General features: G+C 57.5%; 2 protein-coding genes across 3 annotated transcripts; both read right to left on the bottom strand.

The window, feature by feature from the left end:
• Nucleotides 1-1,383: 1,383 nt before the first annotated feature.
• Nucleotides 1,384-13,276, bottom strand: CDC25A (cell division cycle 25A). 2 transcript variants are annotated; one of them, XM_068176720.1, is made up of 16 exons: nucleotides 13,046-13,276; nucleotides 11,202-11,281; nucleotides 9,985-10,039; nucleotides 9,596-9,628; nucleotides 9,433-9,469; nucleotides 8,961-9,062; nucleotides 8,125-8,223; nucleotides 7,372-7,506; nucleotides 6,617-6,691; nucleotides 5,883-6,032; nucleotides 5,526-5,618; nucleotides 5,012-5,074; nucleotides 4,805-4,903; nucleotides 3,933-4,063; nucleotides 3,502-3,613; nucleotides 1,384-2,117 (listed from the first exon to the last, which is right to left on the bottom strand). In XM_068176720.1, exons 1-16 carry the CDS (start codon nucleotides 13,195-13,197, stop codon nucleotides 1,977-1,979), a joined length of 1,557 nt encoding a protein of 518 aa, XP_068032821.1. In that variant the 5' UTR covers nucleotides 13,198-13,276; the 3' UTR covers nucleotides 1,384-1,976. The 2 variants fall into 2 exon arrangements, with proteins under 2 accessions (XP_068032821.1, XP_068032830.1); XM_068176729.1 differs by lacking the exon at nucleotides 13,046-13,276 and adding an exon at nucleotides 11,495-11,548.
• Nucleotides 13,277-15,098: 1,822 nt separating this feature from the next.
• On the bottom strand, nucleotides 15,099-20,233 carry LOC137465123 (E3 ubiquitin-protein ligase TRIM7-like). The gene is made up of 7 exons (XM_068176907.1): nucleotides 19,793-20,233; nucleotides 18,350-18,433; nucleotides 17,808-18,038; nucleotides 17,484-17,506; nucleotides 17,077-17,192; nucleotides 16,805-16,840; nucleotides 15,099-15,788 (listed from the first exon to the last, which is right to left on the bottom strand). The coding sequence occupies exons 1-7, from the start codon at nucleotides 20,201-20,203 to the stop codon at nucleotides 15,277-15,279; spliced, it is 1,413 nt and encodes a 470-aa protein (XP_068033008.1). The 5' UTR covers nucleotides 20,204-20,233; the 3' UTR covers nucleotides 15,099-15,276.
• Between the last annotated feature and the right edge of the window lie 3,373 nt (nucleotides 20,234-23,606).

Here is a 23,606-nt window from a genome sequence, read left to right as displayed (position 1 = left end):
CTGCTCTGGCAGTTCATCCTGGAAGCTACGAGCAAAGACACAACGAGCACCCACCACCAGCCTGGGGCTTTAGGACTTTTGTCCCCGTGCCCACAGCAATCTGTTGGTTTTGAGTTTGGATCCTGCTTAGATCCCTCTCCCTCCCCAGGACTCCCAACAGAACGGGGTGGGCTGCGACAGGGACAGGGACAGGGGGGTCTCCTTTGCAGCCCCCTGGGGTTTCAGCCATTCCCAATCCCTGCTCCTCCCCAGCACTGCTGGGACACAGCCACACCACTCACCCCACTCCCTGAGCACCAGGCAGTGTGGGACAACGAGCAGATTTAGGGGAAGTGCAGCTGCAAGGCAGGGACTGCTGCCATGGTCGTGCTCCAGCTGAGTGACCTTGGGAAGGAGCGTCCTGACCCAGGCCAGTGTCCATCTGCTCTTTCTGGACACGGAGGAGGAGTTGAAACATTCCCATGGAGTAACTGCTGGCTGGCAGAGCGGGGCTGAGAGATCCTGCCCAGCCCTTGTGGTGCTGAGCTGGTGCTTCACCCCTGGGCTGGGCCAAAGGGCAGCTGGGGTCACTCAGGGCACTGCCCGTGACCTTTCCTGACTCTCCAGCACCCCACACCCCCTCCCCAGAGCTCAGCCCTTCCCAAGGCAGTGGGAGAAAATTGTAACCATCACCTCTGATTTCACATTTCATCACTCCTCATTCAAAGGATTCAGCTTTGAGGGAAAACAGCAAATTCCGATTTTTTTTTTTAAACAAGAAAGAATTCCAAGTTTAATCCTCTTGGGAGCAAAAGGATTAACAACAGCAGGCTTTAAGAAATAGGTTTCAAAAAAAGCAAGTTAAAATTCCACATAAGGTACCTCCATTGCAGTTATTTTTGACATGGATACAACAGAGCGAACCAGGAAGTTCCCAGGCACATGGAGCTTCCCAGGAGCACCAGTTTACACCTGGAAGGTGGCGTGAGGAAGATGGATTTAAGAGTTGGGGCTGAAGTGACCCCAAAACCAGCAGCAAAGCAGTTTGGGACTGCAGAAGTTTCTCAGCTGGGGGGTTCAACACAGCCGAGGAAGTTCTGCTTCCCGCGCGGATTAATCCCACCTCCTGCCTTTCCTGGCAGATGGAGAACTGACCACAGCCACCCCCAGGGAAGCGGTGTCAGAGCAGCTGCTGGGATCCCTCACAGCCAGGATCCACTCTGGAAACATTTCAGGATAAGGAGAACAACTCCCAGGCTCAGAGGCAGCCGTGACACCGCCGAGAATCCTGGGATCACCCAACTGCTGAACCCCCTCAGCTCCCAAAACCTCTCCCTCCACCGAAACACCAACTCCTCCAGAACCAACACAAACAGAGCATGAAATGAAACACCCTGGAGTAAGTGAACGAGGTGAACGTGACGTTTATGAACAATAAACAGTTTCCCTTCGATGGGCTCCCAAGGCTTCCCGCAGCGCTCGCCCAGGCGGGAATCCTGAGCCATCACGGGACATTTCTCATTTTCCTTCCCACAATGCTACACCGAACCAAAACTGCAGCTCAGAAAAGTAATGACCCCCTCCATCCTCCCCAGCAGGTCACCCTGGAGCAGAAACAAGGTTTAAGTACAATCCAGATGATCCAACCGCAGCGGCATTGGCTTCATTTGACTGTATTTAAATAAAATTAAGCATTTAAAAATTAACAGGCACTACAATTCCCTGGCAGTGCTGACACCGAGCCCAGCCCCACGAGGCTGTCCCCACCCTCCCTGGGCGATCTGGGGGGTGTCACACAACACAAGAAGCCACAACATTTTCACAAAGCAACGTAACCAAAAGAATCCCAAGGCAGCTCCCAGCCGGTGTCCGGCTCGTGGGGTCGAGGTCCAGGTGATCCCAGGGAGGAGACGGCCCAGGGGAGTGGGAGCACAGGAACACGGGGCTGTCCCACTGCAGCCCCCGGGCTGGGCAGTCCTTGCAGGTCCCTGCAGCCCTCAGAGCTTCTTGAGCCGACTGTACATCTCCCTCTTGCTCTTCTCCCCGGCCCAGGTCCGGCTCTTGGTGCGGAACCTCTTCAGGTCCTCCTTGAAGTCCTTGTGGTGCATCGGGCGGTAGCTCTGGGGCTCGCAGAAGCTCTGGGGAAACAGGAGCTGGGGTCACCTCGGTGTCACCAGGGTGGTGATCCCAGCACCAGCAGCCACTGGAGCCGACAGGGACAGACCCCCCTTCCAGGCAGGAGCTCTGTGGCAGACACACAGAGCCCGGGGAGATTCAGGTTACAGCCATCAGAACAAGGGCTTTGTGTACGGGGCTCTCATCCCCAGTTTCCTGGCAGACAACACACGGGCTGAGCTGGTTGGGAGTTCACCTTGCACTGGCACGGACTGGAAGGATGTTCCAGCTCAGCTGGTCAGAGCAGGCTCGCTGATCAGGGCAAGGTCGTGGGTGAATCCACGGAGGGAACAAGGATCACTGCGGTCCCCTCCAGCCCAGAGCACTCTGATCCCTGTGCCTCGGGACGGCTCCCGGCTCCCAGGGAGCTGCCCTTGCCTGTCCCGTGCTGCCACCTTGAGGCCTCGGTGCCCCCTCCTCGGGACAACCCAAACTCCATGGGGACACCCCAAAGCCCGGGTGTCCCTCAGCCCAGGGGAGCCAGCAGATCACAGGGAGAGCCAGAACCCGGGCAGCACTGGCTGCCATCAACTGCCAGCGAGGGAGAGCCAACATGCCCCAGGGAAGGAGCTGACAGCCCCATCCAGCTGGCCATGGACAGGCCAGGTATCTCCCACCTCCCAGGGGAGGGCTGAAGTGTGCGGGCCTGAGGAGCTGAGGCCTGTTTGTGTCAGAGCAGCAGGACAGATCCCAGGAGCGCTGGGACTGCAGAAATGCTGCAGCAGCAGGAGCCAAGGACAGGAGAAATCCCACCCCTGAAGTGATGGGAAGAGCTGGAGGGTGGGTTTTAGTTTCCTTGTCTTAATTAGAGGCTGCAAACTCCAAGCTTGGGTTTTCAATTTTGCTGGTTTAGGACTGTACAAGACCTCAGGTTTCCATTTATTATCCAGCAATTACTGTCAAGCCTTGTCTTCTCCCCTGCTCTGAGCAGGCTGAAATCCTTTCTCTGAGTGGCAGTTTGTTCTAAAGGGGCAGAAGCCACTTCTATTTTACTTGAGACAAGTAGAAAGGCCCTTCAGCTATATGGCAGGAAGGCAGCTCCGAGACGCAGAGCAGGCTGAGCTGCTCTGGGAACAGCCCAACAAAAGAGAGAGAGGAGGAAAAGCCCCCCGGCCAAACCACTCTGCCCCAAAGAGAAGTGTGAGTGGGAAGAAATTAATATTATTTATCTACTATTTCTCCTCCGAGTGTGAAAGAGACCATAGAAAGGCTTGAGTTGGAGGAACCTAAAAGATCTTCTTCCATGCCCTGCCATGGCAGGGACACCTTCCACTGTCCCAGGCTGCTCCAAGCCCCCTCCCACCTGGCCTTGGACACGTCCAGGGATGAGGAATCCATGTTACTCACCTGGCACCTCGAGAAGAAATCCTTGTAGCCCCCCTTGAGCACGTAGAGCTCTGGGTAGTGCAGGTTGGGGTACTCATTGCTCAGCCTGTCCTGTTCCCTCACAAACCGGCACCTGCAGCGGGGAAAATCCCGTTAAATCCCACACTCAACCAGTAATTCCCAAAGCTGCATGCAAACCCCCATCCCTCGATGGAGGAGCTGGAGCTGCCTGTCGGGGAGAGCCTGAGGAGCCCCACAGCCGAAGTTCAGAGGCTTTTCCTTTCCCCTCTGGACATTGCAGCGCTCAGCCCAGGCCCAGCACGGCTCCTCACCCCCCAGGCTGTGCCAAACCCTGCCACCACAGGGTGACGAGCACCACGGGCACAGCGCCCGGAGCCAGCCCAGCCCCTCTCAGGGCAGGGGGAGGTGCCCAGGCAGGGAGAGGAGCTCACATGCGAGGGCCGCGCTCCGAGGAGAACTCGCAGTGGAACACCACGATGACGCGCTTGTCCTCCGACGGCTGGATCGGCTTCTTCAGCAGGAAATTCTCCACCTCCTCTTCCATGTGGAGGTTTATGGCACCCTGCAAGGACAGAGTCCAAGCACTGAGTGGAAGGGAACAGCCACGAACTCATCCCACTCCCATGGGAACCAAGTCCTCAGCTGGGTTTGCTGGAGGAGCTCTGGAACCCTCTCCCAACACAGCTCCAAACCCCACCAGGGCACCACAGACAGTCTGGAACTGCCTCTGTGTGATTCCTCAGCCAGGAATCCCTTCCCCATCTCCCATCCATCCCTGCCCTCTGGCAGTGGGAGCCATTCCCTGTGCCCTGTCCCTCCATGCCTTGTCCCCAGTCCCTCTCCAGCTCTCCTGGAGCCCCTCTAGGCACCGAAAGGGGCTCTAACACCACAGGGTGTCTGGGCCACCTCCTCCTGTTCTGTTTTACACAGCCATTTGTCCTTTGAAGTCTGTCACTGAAATGAAGTTTAGCATTCCAATTTTTTTTAGCTTCCTGAGATATGAGGATGCTGCACACAGAGTGTCACCTCCTCCCCTGGAACCCCTGTCACCCTGAGGGCCACAGGCTCCTCCTGTGCTTACAGAGAGCAGAATGTGCCCTCCTTTGAGGGAACAGCCACTTCATGGCCCACAGGTGAGCTGTGTCCAAACCCAGGCAGTGGGTGAGCATGACAGGACCCCAGAAGGGCCCATCAGGAATAACATATCCACAGGGCCTTGGATAAAAATCAGCCCCACAGGGATCCCAGTGACCCCAGGCTGCAGCTTCAGGCTACCTGCACTGCTCTTATGGGGCCAAAATACCTTGATGTGTCCCCCTTCGTACTCATAGGGGTATCTACAGTCAATTATCACACACTGCTTGATGAAGCTCTCAAACTTGCCAGTCAGCACAGACACAATCTGAGAATAAAAAGATCACAAAAACCAGAGTTCAGTTGTTTCAAGCCATTCTTGTGTTGTTCCCCAACCCTCACTAGAGAATTTTTCTGGCTCCCTTGGAGCACTCACCATTTCGGAGTCGATGTATTTTAAATCTTGATGTTTCCCATCGACAGTGTCAAATAAATAACTCTGGAAAAGACAGGATTGAGAAAATTCCAGCTGTGAGTCACGTGGGTGACAGCACAGCATCCAGCAGTTCACTCTCTAGCAGACACTCTGCTGGCCAGAACCTCTGCAGGAGCTGAAACTCCTAAGAATGCTAAAATCAGGCACAGAATTTAGTTTTTGGCTCCTTCACTAGAGGGATTTTACAGGGCTTTAACCACAAACAGATCAGTTTGGTCTAACCTGGGATATCCCCTTCTCACCAACAGCCTCTCCTGGTCGTCTGAAGACCAAACAATTGTTAAGGTTGGAAAAGACCTCCAAGATCAAGTCCAACGAAGCAAGGCAGGTTTATGAGGGAACAGAAAAGCCTCTGTAAAGGGAAGTGTTGTTCTGGGCTGGTTGAGACATCCCCACCAAGAGAGGCCCTTAAAACACTTCATTCAACACTTGGCCATGGAATCTCTGGCATTACCTTGGAGAAGTCCCCGATAAGGTCTCTCTGGTCACTGTCCAACATGCTCTCGATCTCTGCTGTGGAGGGCTGGGTCCTCACCAGCTTCAGGCTCTGCAGGACACAGAGATCCATGAGCACCGAGGGCAGACAGGTCCCATTCCCCGTTTCCCACAGCTGACAGCTTGGAGTGCACTCCCAAGCCCTGAACCACCCCCTCAGCTTTCCTGCTCAGGGCAAAGCTCAGGTTCAGGACTGTGGAACTGCTGCCCCAACAATCCACCTGGAAAAGCTCCCACCAACCTTCACAAACCAGACCCCAGCTCTGCATCTCCCCACATCAATTCTCCATCACAAACTGGACGCTGAGCCACCAACCGTCGGGTCCTCGGAAGTTCCGGGCAGGCTTTTCCTCTTCTTGCTTTTCCCTGGAGAATTCTCCTCCTGGGACCTCTCCATCCTTTTCTGGGTGGTTCTTCCTGCAATGCTTGACATGGATGAAGAGCCAAACAGCCGGCACCGCTTGGCCTACGAGGGAAAAAGAGGAGTTGAGCTGTCCAGCAAAGGTTTATAAAAGAAAATAAACACAACTCGGGGTTTCAGATTATCCCAAACTTGGCTTCAATTAAGGCACCACCACTGCAGAGCAACAGGGGGCTGTTAATCTGAATAATCCATTTCCAGTAACACTTGTTACTGGGGGAGCTTGGGGAACCGTAAGCAAGAGCCAGCAAAGTGCTCTACATCAATTAGCAGCCAATTTATCAGCAGATTAGGGAGCTTTCTGCTGGAGCTCCTGTCCCAGTCTGTTATCAAAGCGTCAGGTTACAGCATTCCAGGTGAGTCCCTGCAGAGTCAATTCCAGTGCAGAGTGAATTCCAGATATGCCAAGACTCTGATAAGGGAAGTCAAGATCTTCTCACATTTATGAAGTGCAAGAAGAATTTCTGTTCCTATAAACGCCAATTGTTCCACACTGCTCCAGAGATAAGGGAATTCTGCAGGGGGTCATGCTCGGGCTTGTTCTGTTCTTGGGGGTGCAGGAGACAGCGGGATCACTGGTCCCACTGCCAGGGCAGTCCCTGTCCCTGTCCCTGTGTGGGGACACTCACCCGACTGTCCGCTCTCCTCATGACCAGCGGCGCCGTCCAGAGACTGGACACGTCCGAGGGCATCTCCTCGTCGTTCTGGAAGGGAGGGAAGCTCCTGCTCACCCACCTCACCTGCAGGTACAGCTCCTGCACGGCTCAGGTGAACGCTCCAGCTGCAATCAGCTGCCAGAGCAGCTTCAGGGATTTAACTCCATTGCCAGTCCAGTTCTCAAGGAAATAATGGAACTGAGCTGAGCCGTGTTGGAGAAGGTGAGCTTATCAATTCATTGATTGATTAACAAAGATGAGCCTCCGGGGCTTTAAGCATTTCAAATTCCCTTGGAAACACTCTTGCATCTGAGTGGCTCAAAGCAATCACCACCTCTGACCTTTTCAGCAAGTTTCTGAAGAAAAATTCCAACTGTTCAAATAATTCCCTCAGTTCTCAAACTAAAAATAATTCACTTGTTGAGACCCCAAACAAATCCCACTGGCTGCACTAGGAAAGAGCACTGATAAGATAAAGACACCCCAGTGTGAGTTAGAAAAGATGATGAGAACTAATTAATCTCCTTGTGGGAGATGTCCCTGCCCATGGCAGGGGATGGGAACTGGATAGGCTTTAAGGTGCCCTCCAACCCAGACCAGTCTGGGCTTCTGTGATTCCCAAAACCCCAGCGTGGGGCAGTTTGAGCAGCCTGACTGCAGCCAGAGCACACCAGACACACCAGGCAGAGCTGATCTGGGGATCTGCACCCCATCCCCTCTGCACACACCTTCAAGTCCTGGTCATCCAGCAGCTCCATGAAGCCATCGTCATCCTCGCTCTCCGAGGCGGGCAGGGAATGCTGCTGCAGGAAGGCTGCCCTGGAGTTCTCCTGTTCCCCAGAGGCTGTGTCCCCCATGGGCAGCTGAGAGGAGACAGAGGGAGGTTTAACAGCATGCCCTCTGCTCCCTGCAGGATGCTGCAGCCACAGAGGGGCTGCCAGGGCTCCCTGCACCACAGGGAACACCGTGGTTATCCCCAGCCCTGAGCTGCAGCGCAGGCAGGGATCAGCAGGATTCTGGAAGGGCTGCTGGATCCAGGGGGCTGAGACAAGGCTTGCCCCCCCAGCTCTGTTTCTGTACAGTGATTTTTCAGTTGATTTTTCTAAACAACAGGGTAAGGTAAATTTTCTCCCTGGATGTCGCATCTGGACATAAAATCCAGCTGCATTTACACAGCTGGGTTCGTGGTTCCAACAGCATCTGCCTGAACATTCAGTATCAACTTTACTGATCATTTCAGTCCAAATCAATGTCCACACTCCCTTCACTGACTGAGCAGAACCCCAGCTCTGTGCTGACTCGTTGTTCCCAGAACAATGTTTCAAATTTCTTATGAGCCAAAGGTGAGAAGAATTTCCTTATCTGGCACATAATTAAGTTTTTCTATCTGGCACCAGACTGACATCACCACTTTAGAACCCTGATTTGGTTATTTTGATCCCAGAGAATTAGGTGAGAATTAGTTGAAAAGAACCAAGTACCTGAGCTGGAGATGAATTCTGCCTTGCTCCAGGAACACCCCTTCCATCACGGAAGCCACGAGAAGCTGGTTTGGTTGGCTTCTTGAACTCAAATGATTCCTGAAATGAAAAAACAGCAAAACGATCATTTTACCAAAATTACAAACTGCGTTAAGTTGCTTGGATCCTTTTATCTTCTCCATTTTGTTAAACTGCCTGACGTTTTGGATTTAAGCTCCCTGCTGCCAACAGGAATAGTCTGAAGGTGAATGTTTTCAAATTAAAGATATTACAGCAGTGTTTCATCTAACATAATCCAGCATTTATGCTCTTGGCATCACCTACAGGCTTCAGGGCTTTTCTATTCCTGTCAGTCAATTCTCTGCAGAATAAGTAAATCATTCTTGGAGGCAGCCAAGGCTGTGTCCTGACACCTCACCCCCCACAGGACTCCCAGCAGCCAGGGCAGACCCAGGACACTGAATCCAAGAGGAACCAGGGCTCCCCACGGCAGTAGTGGGAAGCCAGGGGGTGACCTCCCCAAACCCCTTCTGGAGGCAGCTCTTGTCCAGAGCAAGCAGTGGGAACACATTTTCCTCTGCCACAGGCAGAAAGGAGTCAGGGTCAGTGGCACCAAGGCAGAACTGGGCTAAGTCTTCCCAATTTCTATTAACCTGCCAACAGTCTGTAGCCACTCTAATCAGAGCTGCAAGTGCCCTTCAGAAAAACTGAGCTAAAGGTGGCTGTGCCTGAAGAACAGCCTGGCAGGGAGTAACTGAAGCCTTTCCCATCACATTCCCTGGGCAGGGATGTGCTAATCCAGCTGTCCCTCCCCTCCCGCAGCAAACAGCACTTACATTTTCCTTATTTTCATCCTGTTCCAAAGGCTGGAAAGCATCGGTGTCCAGAGAGTCAGAGTGGTTTCTCTTCAGAGCAGGGCTGGAGCCCAGCAGGCTTTGCTACAACACGGAAGGGACAGGTCAGGACTGCGCATCACTCCTTGCACAAGCACACTTCAAGCACTAAAGGGGTTAACAAAGACTGGAAAGCCTCTGACTACAAGTTTTGCACACCCTGTGCAGGAATCCTCTGCTGGCATCCTGGCACAGGGACCAAAACGCTCCAGTGCGCCAGCGATGGAGGCACATCGCGGAAATTTCACAGTAAATTAAGCGGGATTGGGAATTTACAAACTGCAGTTTTGACATTAAGCACCCCAGCAGCTGGTGTTGAAGCCAGAAAATTAACAAGTATTCGAATAAACGCATTCAACCAAAACCATGCTAAATCCTTTAGCATGTATAAAACATCAATCCCACTCTCACTTACTGGCAGGGAATTGATTCTTCTGAAAGGTATTCGAAGGCTACAACGAAAAAGAAACAAAATGTGTTTCAACATTTTGCTTTAAAAGGCATGAATAGAAATCACCCCCCAATTCCATAATCTAAAGGAGACACCGAGGAAGAATTTAAAATAGAATTTTACTTACTTCAGCCTGCTGGGTTTGATTGCTTTCTCAAACCTAAAAGCAAAAGATCAAAGGTTGGACTTGAAGGTCTTAAGAGGTCTTTCCCAAATTAAACGGTTCTGTGGCTCTTAAGGCACAGATTTAAACCAAATGTTAAAAAATGCCATTTAGGTGGAATTTGGTGCAGCCCCAGGCTGCAGGTAGGTGCCAGTGCCATGTGGCTGGCACTACAGCCTGCTCAGAGGCAGCACTGCAGTGCCCTGGGCAGGGGCAGGGCCAATCCCAGCATTCCAGCTGTGCAGCACACGGAGAGGTGCAGCAGGGAAGCCCCAGCGCACGCGTGCCAGCAGAGGAAAACCTCCCCAGGCCTCATTAGCCCACGTCTGTTAGTGATGCCATGTTTAACTCACATGTCCTCCATGGTGTCCTGCGAGGTCGCAGGGCCAGGAGAATCCAAAGCCAAACCTGCAGAGGAGACACAGATTTCCCACTGATTTATAGCCAGGGAGTAGCACACACTGCTACAGATTTCCACAGAAAGAGCCAGGAAATTCACATGCCAGGTCCCATCTGCAGCCTCACCTCGGTGCAGAATGAATTAGAGCTACAGCCACTCCCCACCGTGGGGTTTGCCTGGGGACCATCAAGTGCCAGCACTTGGGGAAAAACAGGGATAATTTAAAAAGCCCCCCAAGCCCCGCCTGGGCTGTCACATGGAACAGAGTGCCGGCACTCAGCACGGAATACTCTGTCTGTTCTCTCACACACACCTTAATAAACAATTTAGTCCTTTAGGGGGTCTTTTAAAGTCATGTTTTCAGTTACACCTACAAAGAAATTTTGGGCTCGTTCCCAAAAATAAGCAGTCAAAAGGCCCTTCTGAATGTCCTGGAATTAGCAGGAAGCACTTCAGAAGCACAAAGCAAGCACAGCCTTATAGCCCCACAGCATTTCAGACACATCCAGAGTCACTCCAGCACGGGTTCCTCAGGAGCCACAGAAAGTGAGGCTTTAGCAAGGCCGGCTGCTCTGTCCTGCTCCGTGGTTTGTGAGCTGTACTCGTGCTTTAGCTCTCCACAAAGCTCTTTTTTAGGCTGAAAGTGCCCTCAAAATGGGGCATAAATCCAGGTGGAAACAGTGATTTCCCTCAGCTGGAGCAATGAAGCTCCAGAGGGAATCTGCAAGTTATGGGGTGAGAGCTTATTTCATTTTCACTGATAAAACATCTCGTGTGAAAAACAGGAAATCCTCCCAGGAAGTACCAGAACTGAGGGGTTTCAGGTCACCAAACAGCTCTTGGTAACAGGAGAACACAGGACAGAGCCACTCACTGGCACAGTCTGGGTTTAAAGAGAGAAAACACCGTGAGGACTTGTTTTCCCTCCCTACTGCTCACAGTCTCCAGGACAATTAAAGCAAAATTAAAAAAAACCCTAAAATCTACAGCCCAAACCATGAGCTGCAGAGGTTTCCTGGGGGATTTTCCACCTGCCTCCCTCCTTCCAAGGGCATGGGAATGAGAGGGGGCTGCAGGCAGGGCCAGATCTCTCTCCAAACCCTGGGTGCCATGTAGGAGCGCATTGCTTTGCAATTCCTAATCAGAATTTATTAACGGAGGCAGCCCCACCTGAGTCTGTGGACTCTGAAGACGTCGATCTGTGCAATCCATTTTTGGTTCCCATGTCTTGGTCCAGGTTTTCATGCTGCCTGGAAGGGAAAATTTGGGATTTGCTTTAAAAGCAAGAAACACAACACTGCAGTTAGGTGCAGCACAGGTGGGCATCGCCTGGATTTCTATCAGAGCCCAGTTATCCTTCCTGGAACTGCAACCCTCTCTTTGGCAGCCACTCCTTTAATTCAGGTTTTGCATCGAGAAAATTGCCAAGTTTCTAATTCAAACCCATTTTAATAAATAGCTACCTCCCAAATTTTGTTTTATCTGCTACACCTCAGTGCTGAGAGAGAAGACAATCATATAGAACCCCACATATGTAAGGGGAAAGCCACTTGAGTGAGGCTCCAGCACGTGGTTAATTAAAAAAAAGTAGCCAGGACTACAAAATCAAAGGGCTGAATAACTTCCCAGAGGGGCACTGCCGATGGCTTGCAGGAATCCCAGGAATATGAAGGAAGGAAGGACCATAAGGCAGGTGGCGGCAGAAATGAGAATGACAGAAAATCAACAAAAAAAAAGCCCCAGGAGGGTCATTGAGACCCGAGTGGGCCAGGACAAAACAGGAGGCACACAGGGGAGGAACGGTGGGAAGAATGGGATGAGAGGGGGTGGGAGCAGCTGCGGCTGGAGTTCAGGGAGCAGGAGCAGCTGCAGAGCACAGCCGCTCCCACAGCCCTGGGAGCCAGGGCAGAGAGCAGCAGGGAGCGGGAGCGGGGCTGCGCCGGCACAGGGCAGCCAGGACGACGTGGAAGGGACACAAAGGATTTCGTGGGAGAGAGGGAAGGGCTCAGGAGGGAGGGGGACGCCCAGAGCAGAGCCAGGGCAGGGGGGAAGGTGTCCCAGGGCGTGCAGCCTTGCGGGACGGGGGCGGCAGGGGAGAACACAGGGCAGGCACCGGCAAAGGGCTGGGGGGCCCGGCGGGACCCGGGGAGGGCTGGCAGGGCCAAGGCTGAGGCCTCGTGGGTGGGCGCGGGGAGAAGCGGAGAAGCGGAGAAGCAGCAGCCCCGTGCTGGGAGCAGAGGCGCGGCCGGCCTCGGCTGTCGGTGTGGGGAGGGGGCCTGGAGGGAGAGGAAGCAGGGCGAGCCCGCCGTGCCTCGCTGCCGGGGGAGAGGGGGATGAGGAGAGCCCCGAGCCTCCACTGAGGGGCGGGGGGGGGAAGGAAAAGGGAAAGGAGGGATCCAGGAGGCCTCGCTGTTTCTTGGGGGGGAGGTGAGGGGGGCAGATGAGCACCCCTTCCTTCAGGGAGGAGGGGGGACAGGGAAGGAAAGGCGCTCCTGAGACCTGGCAGCGGCCAGGAGGGAGACACTGCGGAGGGGCGGGGGAAAGCGGGGTGCTACAAGACAAGCCCGGGGCTTTGGGGCTGGAGAGGGGCATAAAGACATCCCAGGGGCTCGGGGGGTTTGGTGTTTTTTTTGTTTTTTTTTGGTTTTTTTTTTTTTGGGGGGGGGGATGGGAGGGGTGGAATTCCGCAGGGCTTCGCAGCGCGGGAGGGAATTACGGGGGTGGACGGAACGGAAGGAAAACGACTCCTGCAGGCCTTGGGGTTTTTGAGACGTGGGGGAGCCTCCCTAGGCCTCGCTCCGGGTCCGGCAGGGGAAGAAAACGTTTCGGAGAGGGGACAAAGTGCCCGCAGGAGAGGAGGAGGAGGAGGAGGAGGAGGAGGCTCCCTCGGCACGGGAGGAAGAAGCGCGGGACAAGCCCTCCAAACCTCGCTTTTCTGGAGGGGGTCACGACAGAGGCGAGGAAAAGGAGGGTGCCCGGGCCCGGCGCCCGCGGGGCCCCGCGCCCCGACTCACCCGCGCCCCAGCTGCTCCATGGTGAGGCGGAGATCCGAGACAGGCGAGAGCTCATCCTGAAAGAGCGCCTTAACCACGGCGGGCGAGGCGGGGGACGCCGGCGACAGAAGCAGGAGGCGGCGGCGGTGGGAAGCGCTCGGGGTGGGATCCATTGGGAGCGGGACCGGGAATGCAGCGCAGCCGTCCCGTCCCTGCCGTCAGCGCGGCCGCCGCAGCGTTTTGACCCCAGCCGGTACCCGTCGCCCGCTCCGAAGCTGGCGCCAAACCGCGGCTCGGCCAATCAGCGCGCGGCGCCCCGCGGGGGGCGGGTTGTTTTTTTTCAAACCTCCCCTCCCACCGCGCGCGCCCCGGCCAGTAGGAACGGCGGCGCCGCGGCCAGGCCCCGCCCACGGCGGTTGCTTGGCGTCGCTCTGGACCAATAGGAACGCGAGGAACTCGGAGGTTGGGGGGGATGCGCGCCAGCGCGGAAGAACTCCATTTCCCAGTGTGCCTGGCGGGCGCGCCGCGTTACCGCTGCCTGCGCTGCATGCTGGGGAATGGAGTTCCCGCCTCGCAGCGGCGCCTCTTTCCCGCCATGTTTCCGGCCGTCTCCCTTTAGCCCGGGCGTGAGGGGAAAATGGGGAACACGAAGGAAAAATGGCACAAACTCAGCAGATAGCACCGCCTCGCTGAGACTGAGAGCCTTCCCACATCATTTCTCCTCAAAGAGCCCTTCCCACACCGTTTCTCCTCAAATGAGCTCCCCGTGAGAACAAAAGCCACTTTACGAGGCATTTGGTGAGCGGCTGGGGAAATAAGGCAGCGCACATCCCTGCGACACCAGGATGGGGTTCACGGAGACACGAGCAGGAGAAGGGAGACCTGGCAGTCCCCCACTTGCACTCCACGTAAACTCTTCAGGACACGCCGCTTCCCCTCAGCGGAGCGTTGGCAGATCTGTGCTGTCCAGCCCCTGGCGAATCCGCTGCCACGTCCCCGGTGGATCGAGGCTGCTGCGTCCAGCCGATCGCTTCGGATCCAGGGGATGTCCAGGACACGACCCACAGCGCGTGTCCCTCTGCCTGGGCCCTGCCAGCCGCCAGTCCCACACGACGCTGCTGGTTCCTGGATTAGACAGCTGGATTAGACAGTTCGGTCCTTCCCCGAGCATGCCGGATCCCGGAGATCGCCACCGCACCCCCAGCTCCGGCTGCTCTTCCAGGTGCCCTCGCTCCTGCTGTCCCTCCCTGAACATTTCCCCCTTTACAAACTTTTTGAGCAGTTATCGCCACGAATGGATAACGGCGTTGGCTTCCCAAGCCAGGAATTGTGGGTTCTGTCCCTTCCGGGGCGCCAGAACTGAGGCCTTGTGCAGGCTGACCTAGAACAGAGGCTAGACACAGTTAAAGAATAAAGTAGGTATTTAGTAAAAGGCCTTAATGGCTACACCTGGGGCAGCACAAGAGCCCAGCCAGGGCTGCACCCAAGATGAACCAAAATGGTCCCAAAATGCACGACCGCTCACAAGGTCTCTTACTTTCATAAGTTTTGGTCTATTTGCATATTGGAATGAATTGTTCAATTCCAGCTTTGGGTTATGAAGTCCCATCCTTCTTGTTTTTCTCTCTTCAATTCACTGTTGTTTATACTTTTTGGGCCTGGAGCTTCTAACAGCTATCATTGGTCTCAAGCTAGAAAAGGATTGTTTTCTCTACCTAGCCTGTTAAGAGAACTTGCTAACCCCTAACACAAAGCTCAGAGCTACACACCAAAGCAGCACAGAATCCAAAAAATATGAAAGGCATCATTTTCAGCTCATGACATCATTATCAGCTCAAGGCATCGTTATCAGCTCGTGGCTCCAGCCCGGCTCCCTGAGTGCGGGGCGGCTGCATCCTCCAGCACTGCACAGCACAGCTGCCGCCAGCCCTGCAGTGCTGCCAAAGGCTGGCACGGACATTCAGAGCCTCTTCCCTCCCTCTTCCCGATTATTCTGTGGCCTCAGCGCCCACAGGGAGAGGCAGGACACCACCACCATGGGATCTAGCCAGGATACCAGCACGCAGACACCCCCAGGCAGGACAGCACTTCTTTAATGCTCCAAAGGACTCAGCGGGAGGAGATGCAGAAAATTGCAGAGAGGATGCAGCCCAGGCAGAGCTGCAGTGAGGCTGCAGTGTGACATTCCCACAGCTCCTCCCTGCTCAGCTAGCCAAGGGCACAGGCAGGGGCCCGGCAGCCATCCCACCCTATCAGTCACACACCCGGATGTGGGTACCTTTTGAGCAGACCCAAAAATACGGGAAGACTTTCTCAGTGAAGGTGGCCTGAAACTGCAAGATCTGCTTCATGTCCTTTGTGTTGTAGAAGGTCACTTGGCCCGCTTCGTAGTCCAGGTGGAGCCTGATTCTCTGAGGCGCCTCCCCGAGCGCCAGCGGGTAAGAGGACACACGTTCTGCTCTGTACTGGCCCCTCCAGTCCAGATGCAGGGCCCAGACCTTCTCAGATCTGAGCAGGTTGAGCGACTCCTTCCTCGGCACAGACTCCAGGGCCACCCCCAGGGCCCAGGAGCCCAAATTCCAGACCTCCACCTCCCAGTAATGCTTCCCAGATGTGAAGCCCTGGGAGCCCAGGACACTGAGGCTGCCCGTGAACCTCTTGGGGATGTCAGGGTGGTTGTATTTTCCACTGAACCGCACCGTTTTGCGGTCGTCCGAGAGGATCAGGTCAAGATTCGCCGTCTCTGGGTCCAGTGTCACCTGCTCTAATGGATGACAGAAACATCAATCCGTGCCTGCTGAGGAGAGAACCAGCACCTCTCCTCCAGCCTGCACCACGGGGCTGGGACGTGTCCTGGGAGCACAGCGGGCACTCCTGCAGCCCCCTCGGGTGGCACGGGACAGAGGACCCTTACTGTCCCCACACGGGCACCCAAGGGTGCAAAGATGCTCCCTGAGGCAGGACTGAGCCAGGCAGTGTCCCCACATGCAGGGGACAGACACGACGGGCTTTGCTGCGGCTGCTCCCGGATCTGCCGGATATTGCAGCCTGCGGGGAGCAGTGCATCCCGCGGGTGGAGCAGGCACTGCTGCAAGGCAGGAGGGGCCAGGCCAGTCCCTGCTCCTGTGACAAGGGCTCACCCAGCTCGGAGCCCGGCTCTGCCAAGCAAGCAGGCAACCTCGCTCCAGAGCCGGAGCTGCCCATCCACCGGGGATGTTCTGCTGCCATCCCGTGGCCATCCCACAAGGCCACACTGCTGTCACTGTGCAGTGTCACCATCCCAGACACTCTGCTAAACCCACTCCTCCGGGGACTGCAGGGGGGAAACTGAGGCACCACTCTCCTTTTGGGATGTGCTCAAGTGCATCACCCCAAAAACTGAGAGTGTGGAGAGAGGCCTCAGCACAAACGGTGCCAGCCAGACCTCAGCCCAGCAATGCTGCATCATGTGGGCCCCGAGCACCTGCAAAAGCACTTCTGATCACGCCTAAATGCCACCTAAAAACATGTACAGCCCCTCTGCTTAACTGGGCACAGCCTGACACGGCCTCCTGCTGTCCTGGCCCTCGCCTGGCGTCGCAGGGCAGCATCCCTGGCGCTGCCTGGCACAAGGACAGATCTGGATTTTTATAGCAGGCCTAGTCAAAACAAGAGGACTCAGTTCTAGACAGATGCTGGGTTCAGAGATGGTGTGAGCCTATCTCTGCACCAAGGACATGAGGACACTCATCCTGGAAAAGTTTTCCCCCTCAGTTGTGCTCATCAGCTCCAGAAACTTACCCTTTTTTCCCCTGTCCATCTCGCTCCGCAGGCTCACTGGAAGAAGGAAAGGAAGATGCATGAGTGTCTCTCCTGTGGCACCCTTCCTGCTCCCCATCAGGACAGCAAGCCAGATGTGGAGCCCCAGGCTCCAGCAAAGCCCAGCCCGGGATGCTGCCCATCTGGAGCAGCCGTTTTGCTCCCGAGCCCCAGGCAGAGGCACCAGGCACTGAGGATTCCCCACTGCCAGCCAAGCCCAGGGGAAGCACGGCACGGAGCCAGCAGGGCTTTACCTTTGAATTTGTCCGCTACGTCCGCGACCCGCTGGCTCTTCCAAGTGAGGCTCTCAACGCTCTCCCGCAGCTCTGAGGACACTGGCTCTGGGATTGGGGTCTTGGCTGCCTCACAGCTGAGGGGAACAGGGAGAGGAGCTCAGAGCCCAGCCACCAGCCAGGGCCAGGAGGGAAACAGGGAATTCCCTGCAGCCACAGATCCCAGGGCAGCTGAGTCCCTGCTATCAGCACAGGGATATAACCCCATCTTTAGGAGGGGTGCAATGGCCTCTGGTTCCTGGTAACATCCCATGAAATCCCAAATACCCAGCGGGGCAAACCGCCTCCTTCCCAGCTCCTGCAGCGCTCCCAAACCTCTGCCCAAAGGAGCTGCACAGGAGCAGAGGGACACCGAGCCTGTTTCATACCTGCACAGGATTCTGCCAACTTCCTGCAAGAGAGAAAACACAGGTGAGCTGTGGCACTGCCGAGGGACAGGGAGCTGCAGTGGCTGCCCAGCTGTGTGAAGCAGGTTAAGGGGGCTGGGGCTCACCCCACCCCTCATCCCAACCCTCCCTTCCCTCAGGGCCCTGGCCCAAAGCGGGCAAAGCGCAGTGCCACAGCGCAGTGCCACAGTGCCACAGCACGGGGTCCCAGCGCGGCCCCAGGCTGCACCGGGATGCAGAGGGTGCCGGGTGGGTGTCCCCAGCCCCACCAGGGGTCACAGCGCCCGGGGGGGGTTGCTGCCTCACCATGAGGAACTTGACCGCCGGCTGGTCCCGCTTCTCCTCGATCTGCGCAATCACCGTGTCCAGCAGCGACTGCCTCTCCAAAACCCTGGACTTGTATTCATCGCTCTTGCTGACCAGCTCCTGGGACATCTGCTCGAGCTGGGCCAGCAGGATCTTCTTCTGCTCCTCCATGCACCGCTGCAGCTCCTCAAAGGTCTCAGGCAAACGCTGCAACTCCCACATCACCGCCGTCTGCAAGGCACCACACGCAGGCCCTGAGCCCACCCAGCCTCCGGCTGCCTCCGCAGGGACACGGCTGCTGCAGAGAAGGGGCAAGGATCACACAGAAGGGGACCAGAGGTTTTGTACAGGAAAAGCAGGAAGAACAGAGAGAGGGGTGGCAAATCTGGATGTTGATGGGCCCAAGGAGGCCATATGAGTTGGACAGAGAAAAGAACGTTGGCATGGATTAGGAGATAGGTGTATATGGGGAGAGGGAAAGATGGGACATTCCTGGGGAGCCACGTGGGTGAGCAGTGGGGGGCACAGAGAGGAACACACACCAGCAGCTTATCACTTTTCTGGTCTCCTCTGCTCTTCAAGTATTTCTTGTGTTGTAAAGAAAGCAGGTTTCTCTGGAGTGTCTCCTGGGGCAGGGATTAGAAAAGAGCATTTTTGGTAATTTGGGAGTGATATTCACAGGAGGGAGATTATGTCACCAAAAAACCCCTGTGGGGACAATCCCAGTCTGGGGAGTCACCGGGGGTGACCCCTGAGTGTCTGGGAGTGAGTTTTGAGCTCAGAGGCAGCACCCACCTTTCCAAAATCACTTTAGTCAGGCTGGGGAGATCCCCATCCACAGCTCTTATGGCCAGAAACATTTCTGGAATAACTTCATGTGGAAACCCCGGAGTTTGTGGTTTTTTAAATTGTTTTTTAATTAGAAAAAACAACTTTCAAAGTTGGAAGCGGGATTTCTGGGAAGAGGTTTCCAGTGACAGTAGCAGAGACTCAGACAAGCCCCATAAATTTGCTGGAGTATTAAAAAACTCCTCATGCTCTGAGTCATCTCCTGCGTTGCAGTGAGCCGAGACCCCAGCCCACATTGTGGGGGAGAAAGCCTGGCTGGGGACATCTGGGGCACGAGGGACCATATGGGGACACAGAGGGCTGAGCAGTGAGAGGGACCTGGGCTCCTGCGTGGGCTGGGGCCAGGTGATGGGAGAACCAGCAGCCCCAGCAGGGTGGGGAACAGGACCCCACACTGGTACCCAGCCAGGGACCCCAGCCAGCAGCCGGCTGAGGCCCCAGATCTGTGGCTGGCCAGGCACAGCCCTAACCTGTGTGTGGAGGGAACCAGACCCGTGCCCTGAGTGAAACCCAGACCCTGCTCAGAGGAGACCCACCCATGCATGGAGGGGACCCAGACCCATACCCAGAGGAGCTGTGCCCAGAGCACACCCCAGACTGTCCTTGCAGGGAGCCCAGATGTGTGCCCGGCCAGGACAGCGACCTGTGCCCACAGGGGACCCCAGCAGACCCCAGACTGTCCTTGCAGGGAGCCCAGATGTGTGCCCGGACAGGACACCGACCTGTGCCCACAGGAGACCCCAGCAGACCCCAGACTGTCCTTGCAGGGAGCCCAGATGTGTGCCCGGACAGGACACCGACCTGTGCCCACAGGGGACCCCAGCAGACCCCAGACTGTCCTTGCAGGGAGCCCAGATGTGTGCCCGGCCAGGACACCGACCTGTGCCCACAGGGGACCCCAGCAGACCCCAGACTGTCCTTGCAGGGAGCCCAGATGTGTGCCCGGACAGGACACCGACCTGTGCCCACAGGGGACCCCAGCCCGTCCCCGAGGGACCCCAGCCCATGCTGGAGGGGATCCCAGCCTGTGGCCGGAGGGGACCCTGATCTGTGCCCCTCGGCCACCCCATCCCGGGCGGCCCAGGCCCCCAGCGCCTCCCCAAGCCCCCAGCCCCTCTCGCGGCGCCGCCCCGTACCCGCAGCTCCCGGGCGGCCTCTTCGGCGGGGCGGACACGGTGCAGGCGGTGCTCGGGGCCGTCCCGGCAGAGCGCGCAGACCAGGGCGGCGCAGGGCTGCTGGCAGAACAGCGCCAGGGGCTTGCCGTGCTGAGGGCACCGCGGCCACGCCGCCACCTCCCCCAGGGACCGGACCACCTCCGCCACGTCGCCCAGCGAGCGGTTGGGGCGCACCGAGCCCGGCTGCACCGGGGCGCGGCACTGCGGGCAGGCGGCGGAGCGCGGGGGGGACCCCAGCACGCCCGCCAGGCAGTGCTGGCAGAAGCTGTGCCCGCACGCCGTGAGCACGGGCTGCCTGAACAATTCCAGGCACACCGAGCAGGTGGCCTGGAACAAGAGCCGCTCGCGCAGAGCCAGCACCTCCTGAGCCATGGCCGCGACGGCGGGAAGCGGACGGAAGGGGCCGGGACCCGGGCGGGGGCCGGCACCGCTGCGGGGGCGGGGCCGGGCCGGGCTGCCGCGGGAACGGGCGTGGGCTTGGGGATGTGTGTGAGTGGGCGAGAGTGTGTGCGTGTGTGTGCGCGCATCCGTGTAATTGCACACACGTGTGGAATGTCATACCATGTGTGTACATGCACCTCACCGCAAGTGTGTCTGTGTGTGCGCCTCTGTGTGTGCGTGCGTGCGTGGGAGTGTCCCCGTCTCTCCCTGGGCATATTCCAGTGCCTGCATCTCACAGTACGCACACGCGTGTCCGTGTCCATGTGCGTGTGTGCAGGCCGGGGAGGAACGAGCAGGAAAACGCCGGGGGGGGGGACACGGGCACGGGGCCCGCTGTGCGCGCTGCGTGTGCCCGCGTCTGCGGCCCACGCGAGCGGGGACGCAGCAGCGGCCACGGAAGGGGAGGGCTGGGGTGAGCGTGAGTGTGACTGCGGGGGTGAGCGCGAGTGTGACTGCGGGGGTGAGCGTGTGACTGCGGGGGTGAGCGCGAGTGTGACTGCGGGGGTGAGCGCGAGTGTGACTGCGGGGGTGAGCGTGAGTGTGACTGCGGGTGTGAGCGTGTGACTGCGGGGGTGAGCGCGAGTGTGACTGCGGGGGTGAGCGCGAGTGTGACTGCGGGGGTGAGCGTGAGTGTGACTGCGGGGGTGAGCGCGAGTGTGACTGCGGGGGTGAGCGCGAGTGTGACTGCGGGGGTGAGCGCGAGTGTGACTGCGGGGGTGAGCGTGTGACTGCGGGTGTGAGCGTGAGTGTGACTGCGGGGGTGAGCGTGAGTGTGACTGCGGGGGTGAGCGTGAGTGTGACTGCGGGGGTGAGCGTGTGACTGCGGGTGTGAGCGTGAGTGTGACTGCGGGGGTGAGCGCGAGTGTGACTGCGGGTGTGAGCGTGAGTGTGACTGCGGGGGTGAGCGCGAGTGTGACTGCGGGGGTGAGCGTGAGTGTGACTGCGGGGGTGAGCGTGTGACTGCGGGGGTGAGCGCGAGTGCGAGTGTGCGAATGCAAGTGTGAGCCTTCCTGCCAGCCTTCCCCCGGGGCGCAGCCGGCACAGCGCCCGCGGATGCTCGGGATGCTTAAATTAGTTGAATCGTTAATAACCTGGCACGAGGCCGGGAGCTTTGCCCCGGCCCGGCCCTGGCGGCGGGTCGGAGCTGGTGAGCGAGCGGGTAGCTCTTCCCTAGGCCGTGCATCGCGATCCTTCCCGGGGCCCGGCTCTCGGCGGAGCCGCTCCCGTCCAGCCCGGCTGGCTTAGTGCGGATTGAAGGGATTGTGTCGGGAGCGGGAGCCCAGGGTGATCCTGCGCTGCCTCCCTGCGCTGCCAGCCCCGGCCTGCTCACCCGAAACCCCCCAAAGCCCCGGCTGCTCCGGGCGGGAGGGCTCCGGCCTCCATCCCCGCACCGCATGGCTCCGGCGCCTCTCCCAGTGTCTCCTTCGCTCTCAGCCCAGCTCCAAAGCGCCCGGAGAGCAGCAGCAGCAGCAGCAGCAGCAGCAGCAGCAGCAGCAGCAGCAGGAGCAGCAGGAGCAGTAGCAGCGGGAGCAGCAGCAGCAGCAGCAGCAGGAGGAGCAGCAGCAGCAGCAGCAGCAGCAGCAGCAGCAGCAGCGGCAGCAGCAGCAGCAGCAGCAGCGCTTAGGGAAGCAGAGCTCCTCGAGCTGCTTTGTGCTACTCGGCCTGCTGGGCCCACGTTATCCCTTCTGTGCCGCTGCTGCCCTGGGCTCAGCGCCGGAGGGTGCTGGGTGCCCAGAACCAAGCCCCTGTACTCAGCCATCGGTTCTGCTCCTCCTCCACCCTCATGTGCTGCCAGCCGGGGCCCAAGGAGTGTTTTGGGGGGCACCATCCATCCCCTGACCCGATAAAGCAGTTGAACAAATCCCTCTCCAGGCACTTAGTGCCCTGCCATGGCCGTGCCCTCCCGAGTGTCCCTGCCACCCCACTGCCAGCTTCCCTGCCCCAGTGGGTCCCAGGCCCTGGGCCAGTGGCTGTGACAGGCCATGACGGCGCTGCCAGGCCCCTGCCCACCGTCCCTGCAGCAGCCTGGGGTGACAGCCTGATGTCCCCACTCATCTGGGGTGCTGCCCGGGGGTACACTGCCCAGCTCACACCCAGGTGGGCACAGCCGTGGCTCCTGCTCGTCCCCTGTTCCTGGAGCCACTTTCTGGGTGCATCTGTGTCCAGTTCTTCCAGCAGGCCAGGCCAGGCAAGGGTGGGTGAGAGTCACCGGCCCAAGCTGCAGGGACAGGAGCCATCGAGTCTGTGTCCCACCGTGGGACAATGCTGTCAATTGCCACCACCGTGGTTTTCAGAGTTGCTGCCACCTGCACTCAGGGCCACGATGGCCGTGTTGTCCCACTGGCACGGGAGCTGTCTCTGCAGAGGGATTGGTGACATTTGAGCTGCTGAAGGTCACTGGGATGTTGTTAAATCCAGTGTCGAGTGACGTGTGTGGCGGGCGAGGAGCAGCACGAGGGGCATGAGCTGCTGTGTGGGGCCCAGTGACACAGAGCAGGGCACGGGCACTGCCAGCCTGGCCACACCAAGGTCCTGGCACTGCGGGGGACAGCCAGGCTAGTACAGGCACCTCAGCTGGTTTTTTGCCTATAAAAAGCTGAATTCATCAATTTTTTAGGAAGAAAAAGGATTCTGCCAAGTCTGTGTCACTGCCAGTGTGACGGAGACAAGCCACTGAGAACCAGAATCAGTTCTGCTTTTCATTTCCTCCTTCCCCATACTTGCATTCAGTCCTGGTGAGGGGGATGCAGGGAGGCTGCTGAGGGACAGAGGGCTGCAGCCAGGCCCTCCTGTCCTGCCCCCACACCTCCCTCCCAGCACAGCCCCACCGCACCACACCACTTTTCATGGAATCCCAGAATGGTTTGGGTGGGAAGGGACCTCAAAGTTCATCTTGTTCCACCTCCTTGGAAGGGCAGGAACACCTCCCACTATCCCAGGTTGCTCAAAGCCTCATCCAGCCTGACCAGCTTCCAGAGATGGAAGTTCAACTCCTGTCAGCACGCCCTGACCCGAAACCCCAGACTTCTTCCAGGGAGTTGCAGGCACCACCCCAGCAGTGGGAAGGCAGGAACCCTGGCAGGAGCCTGCCCTGCCAGCCCCAAAATGCTCCCAGCCTCAGCGATGACCAGCTGGTGGCTCCCAGCAGCTCCCTGTGGCTGCGCTGCCCTCTGGCACACTGGAGCACCGAAGAGGCCGTAAATCCCAGCTTAGGAGGGGTTCATACACCAGGTCCTGCATGAGGACTTTGGTTCTGCAAAGGCATTAACAGGTCCTGACAACTTCTCCCATCATCGCTCTGTTTATTGATGCCACTCTCCAACGTCTGACAGCA

Source organism: Anomalospiza imberbis, chromosome 1 (genome assembly GCF_031753505.1).
Source record: "Anomalospiza imberbis isolate Cuckoo-Finch-1a 21T00152 chromosome 1, ASM3175350v1, whole genome shotgun sequence".
NCBI lineage: Eukaryota > Metazoa > Chordata > Aves > Passeriformes > Viduidae > Anomalospiza > Anomalospiza imberbis.
This window is presented reverse-complemented; position numbering and strand designations above follow the sequence as displayed.

What these genes read in the sequence shown, in the direction of transcription:
- CDC25A (XM_068176720.1), bottom strand. Translation starts at nt 13,197, where the DNA reads ATGGATCCCACCCCGAGCGCTTCCCACCGCCGCCGCCTCCTGCTTCTG. An exon ending in TTCAGAGTCCACAGACTCAG is followed by an intron (nt 10,040 to 11,201) that starts GTGGGGCTGCCT and finishes TCTCCTCTGCAG; the next exon opens with GTTTGGCTTTGGATTCTCCT. An exon ending in AGGATGAAAATAAGGAAAAT is followed by an intron (nt 8,224 to 8,960) that starts GTAAGTGCTGTT and finishes TTTTCATTTCAG; the next exon opens with GAATCATTTGAGTTCAAGAA.
- LOC137465123 (XM_068176907.1), bottom strand. Translation starts at nt 20,203, where the DNA reads ATGGCTCAGGAGGTGCTGGCTCTGCGCGAGCGGCTCTTGTTCCAGGCC. An exon ending in AGAAAAGTGATAAGCTGCTG is followed by an intron (nt 18,039 to 18,349) that starts GTGTGTGTTCCT and finishes GGTGCCTTGCAG; the next exon opens with ACGGCGGTGATGTGGGAGTT. An exon ending in GTTGGCAGAATCCTGTGCAG is followed by an intron (nt 17,193 to 17,483) that starts GTATGAAACAGG and finishes TGTTCCCCTCAG; the next exon opens with CTGTGAGGCAGCCAAGACCC.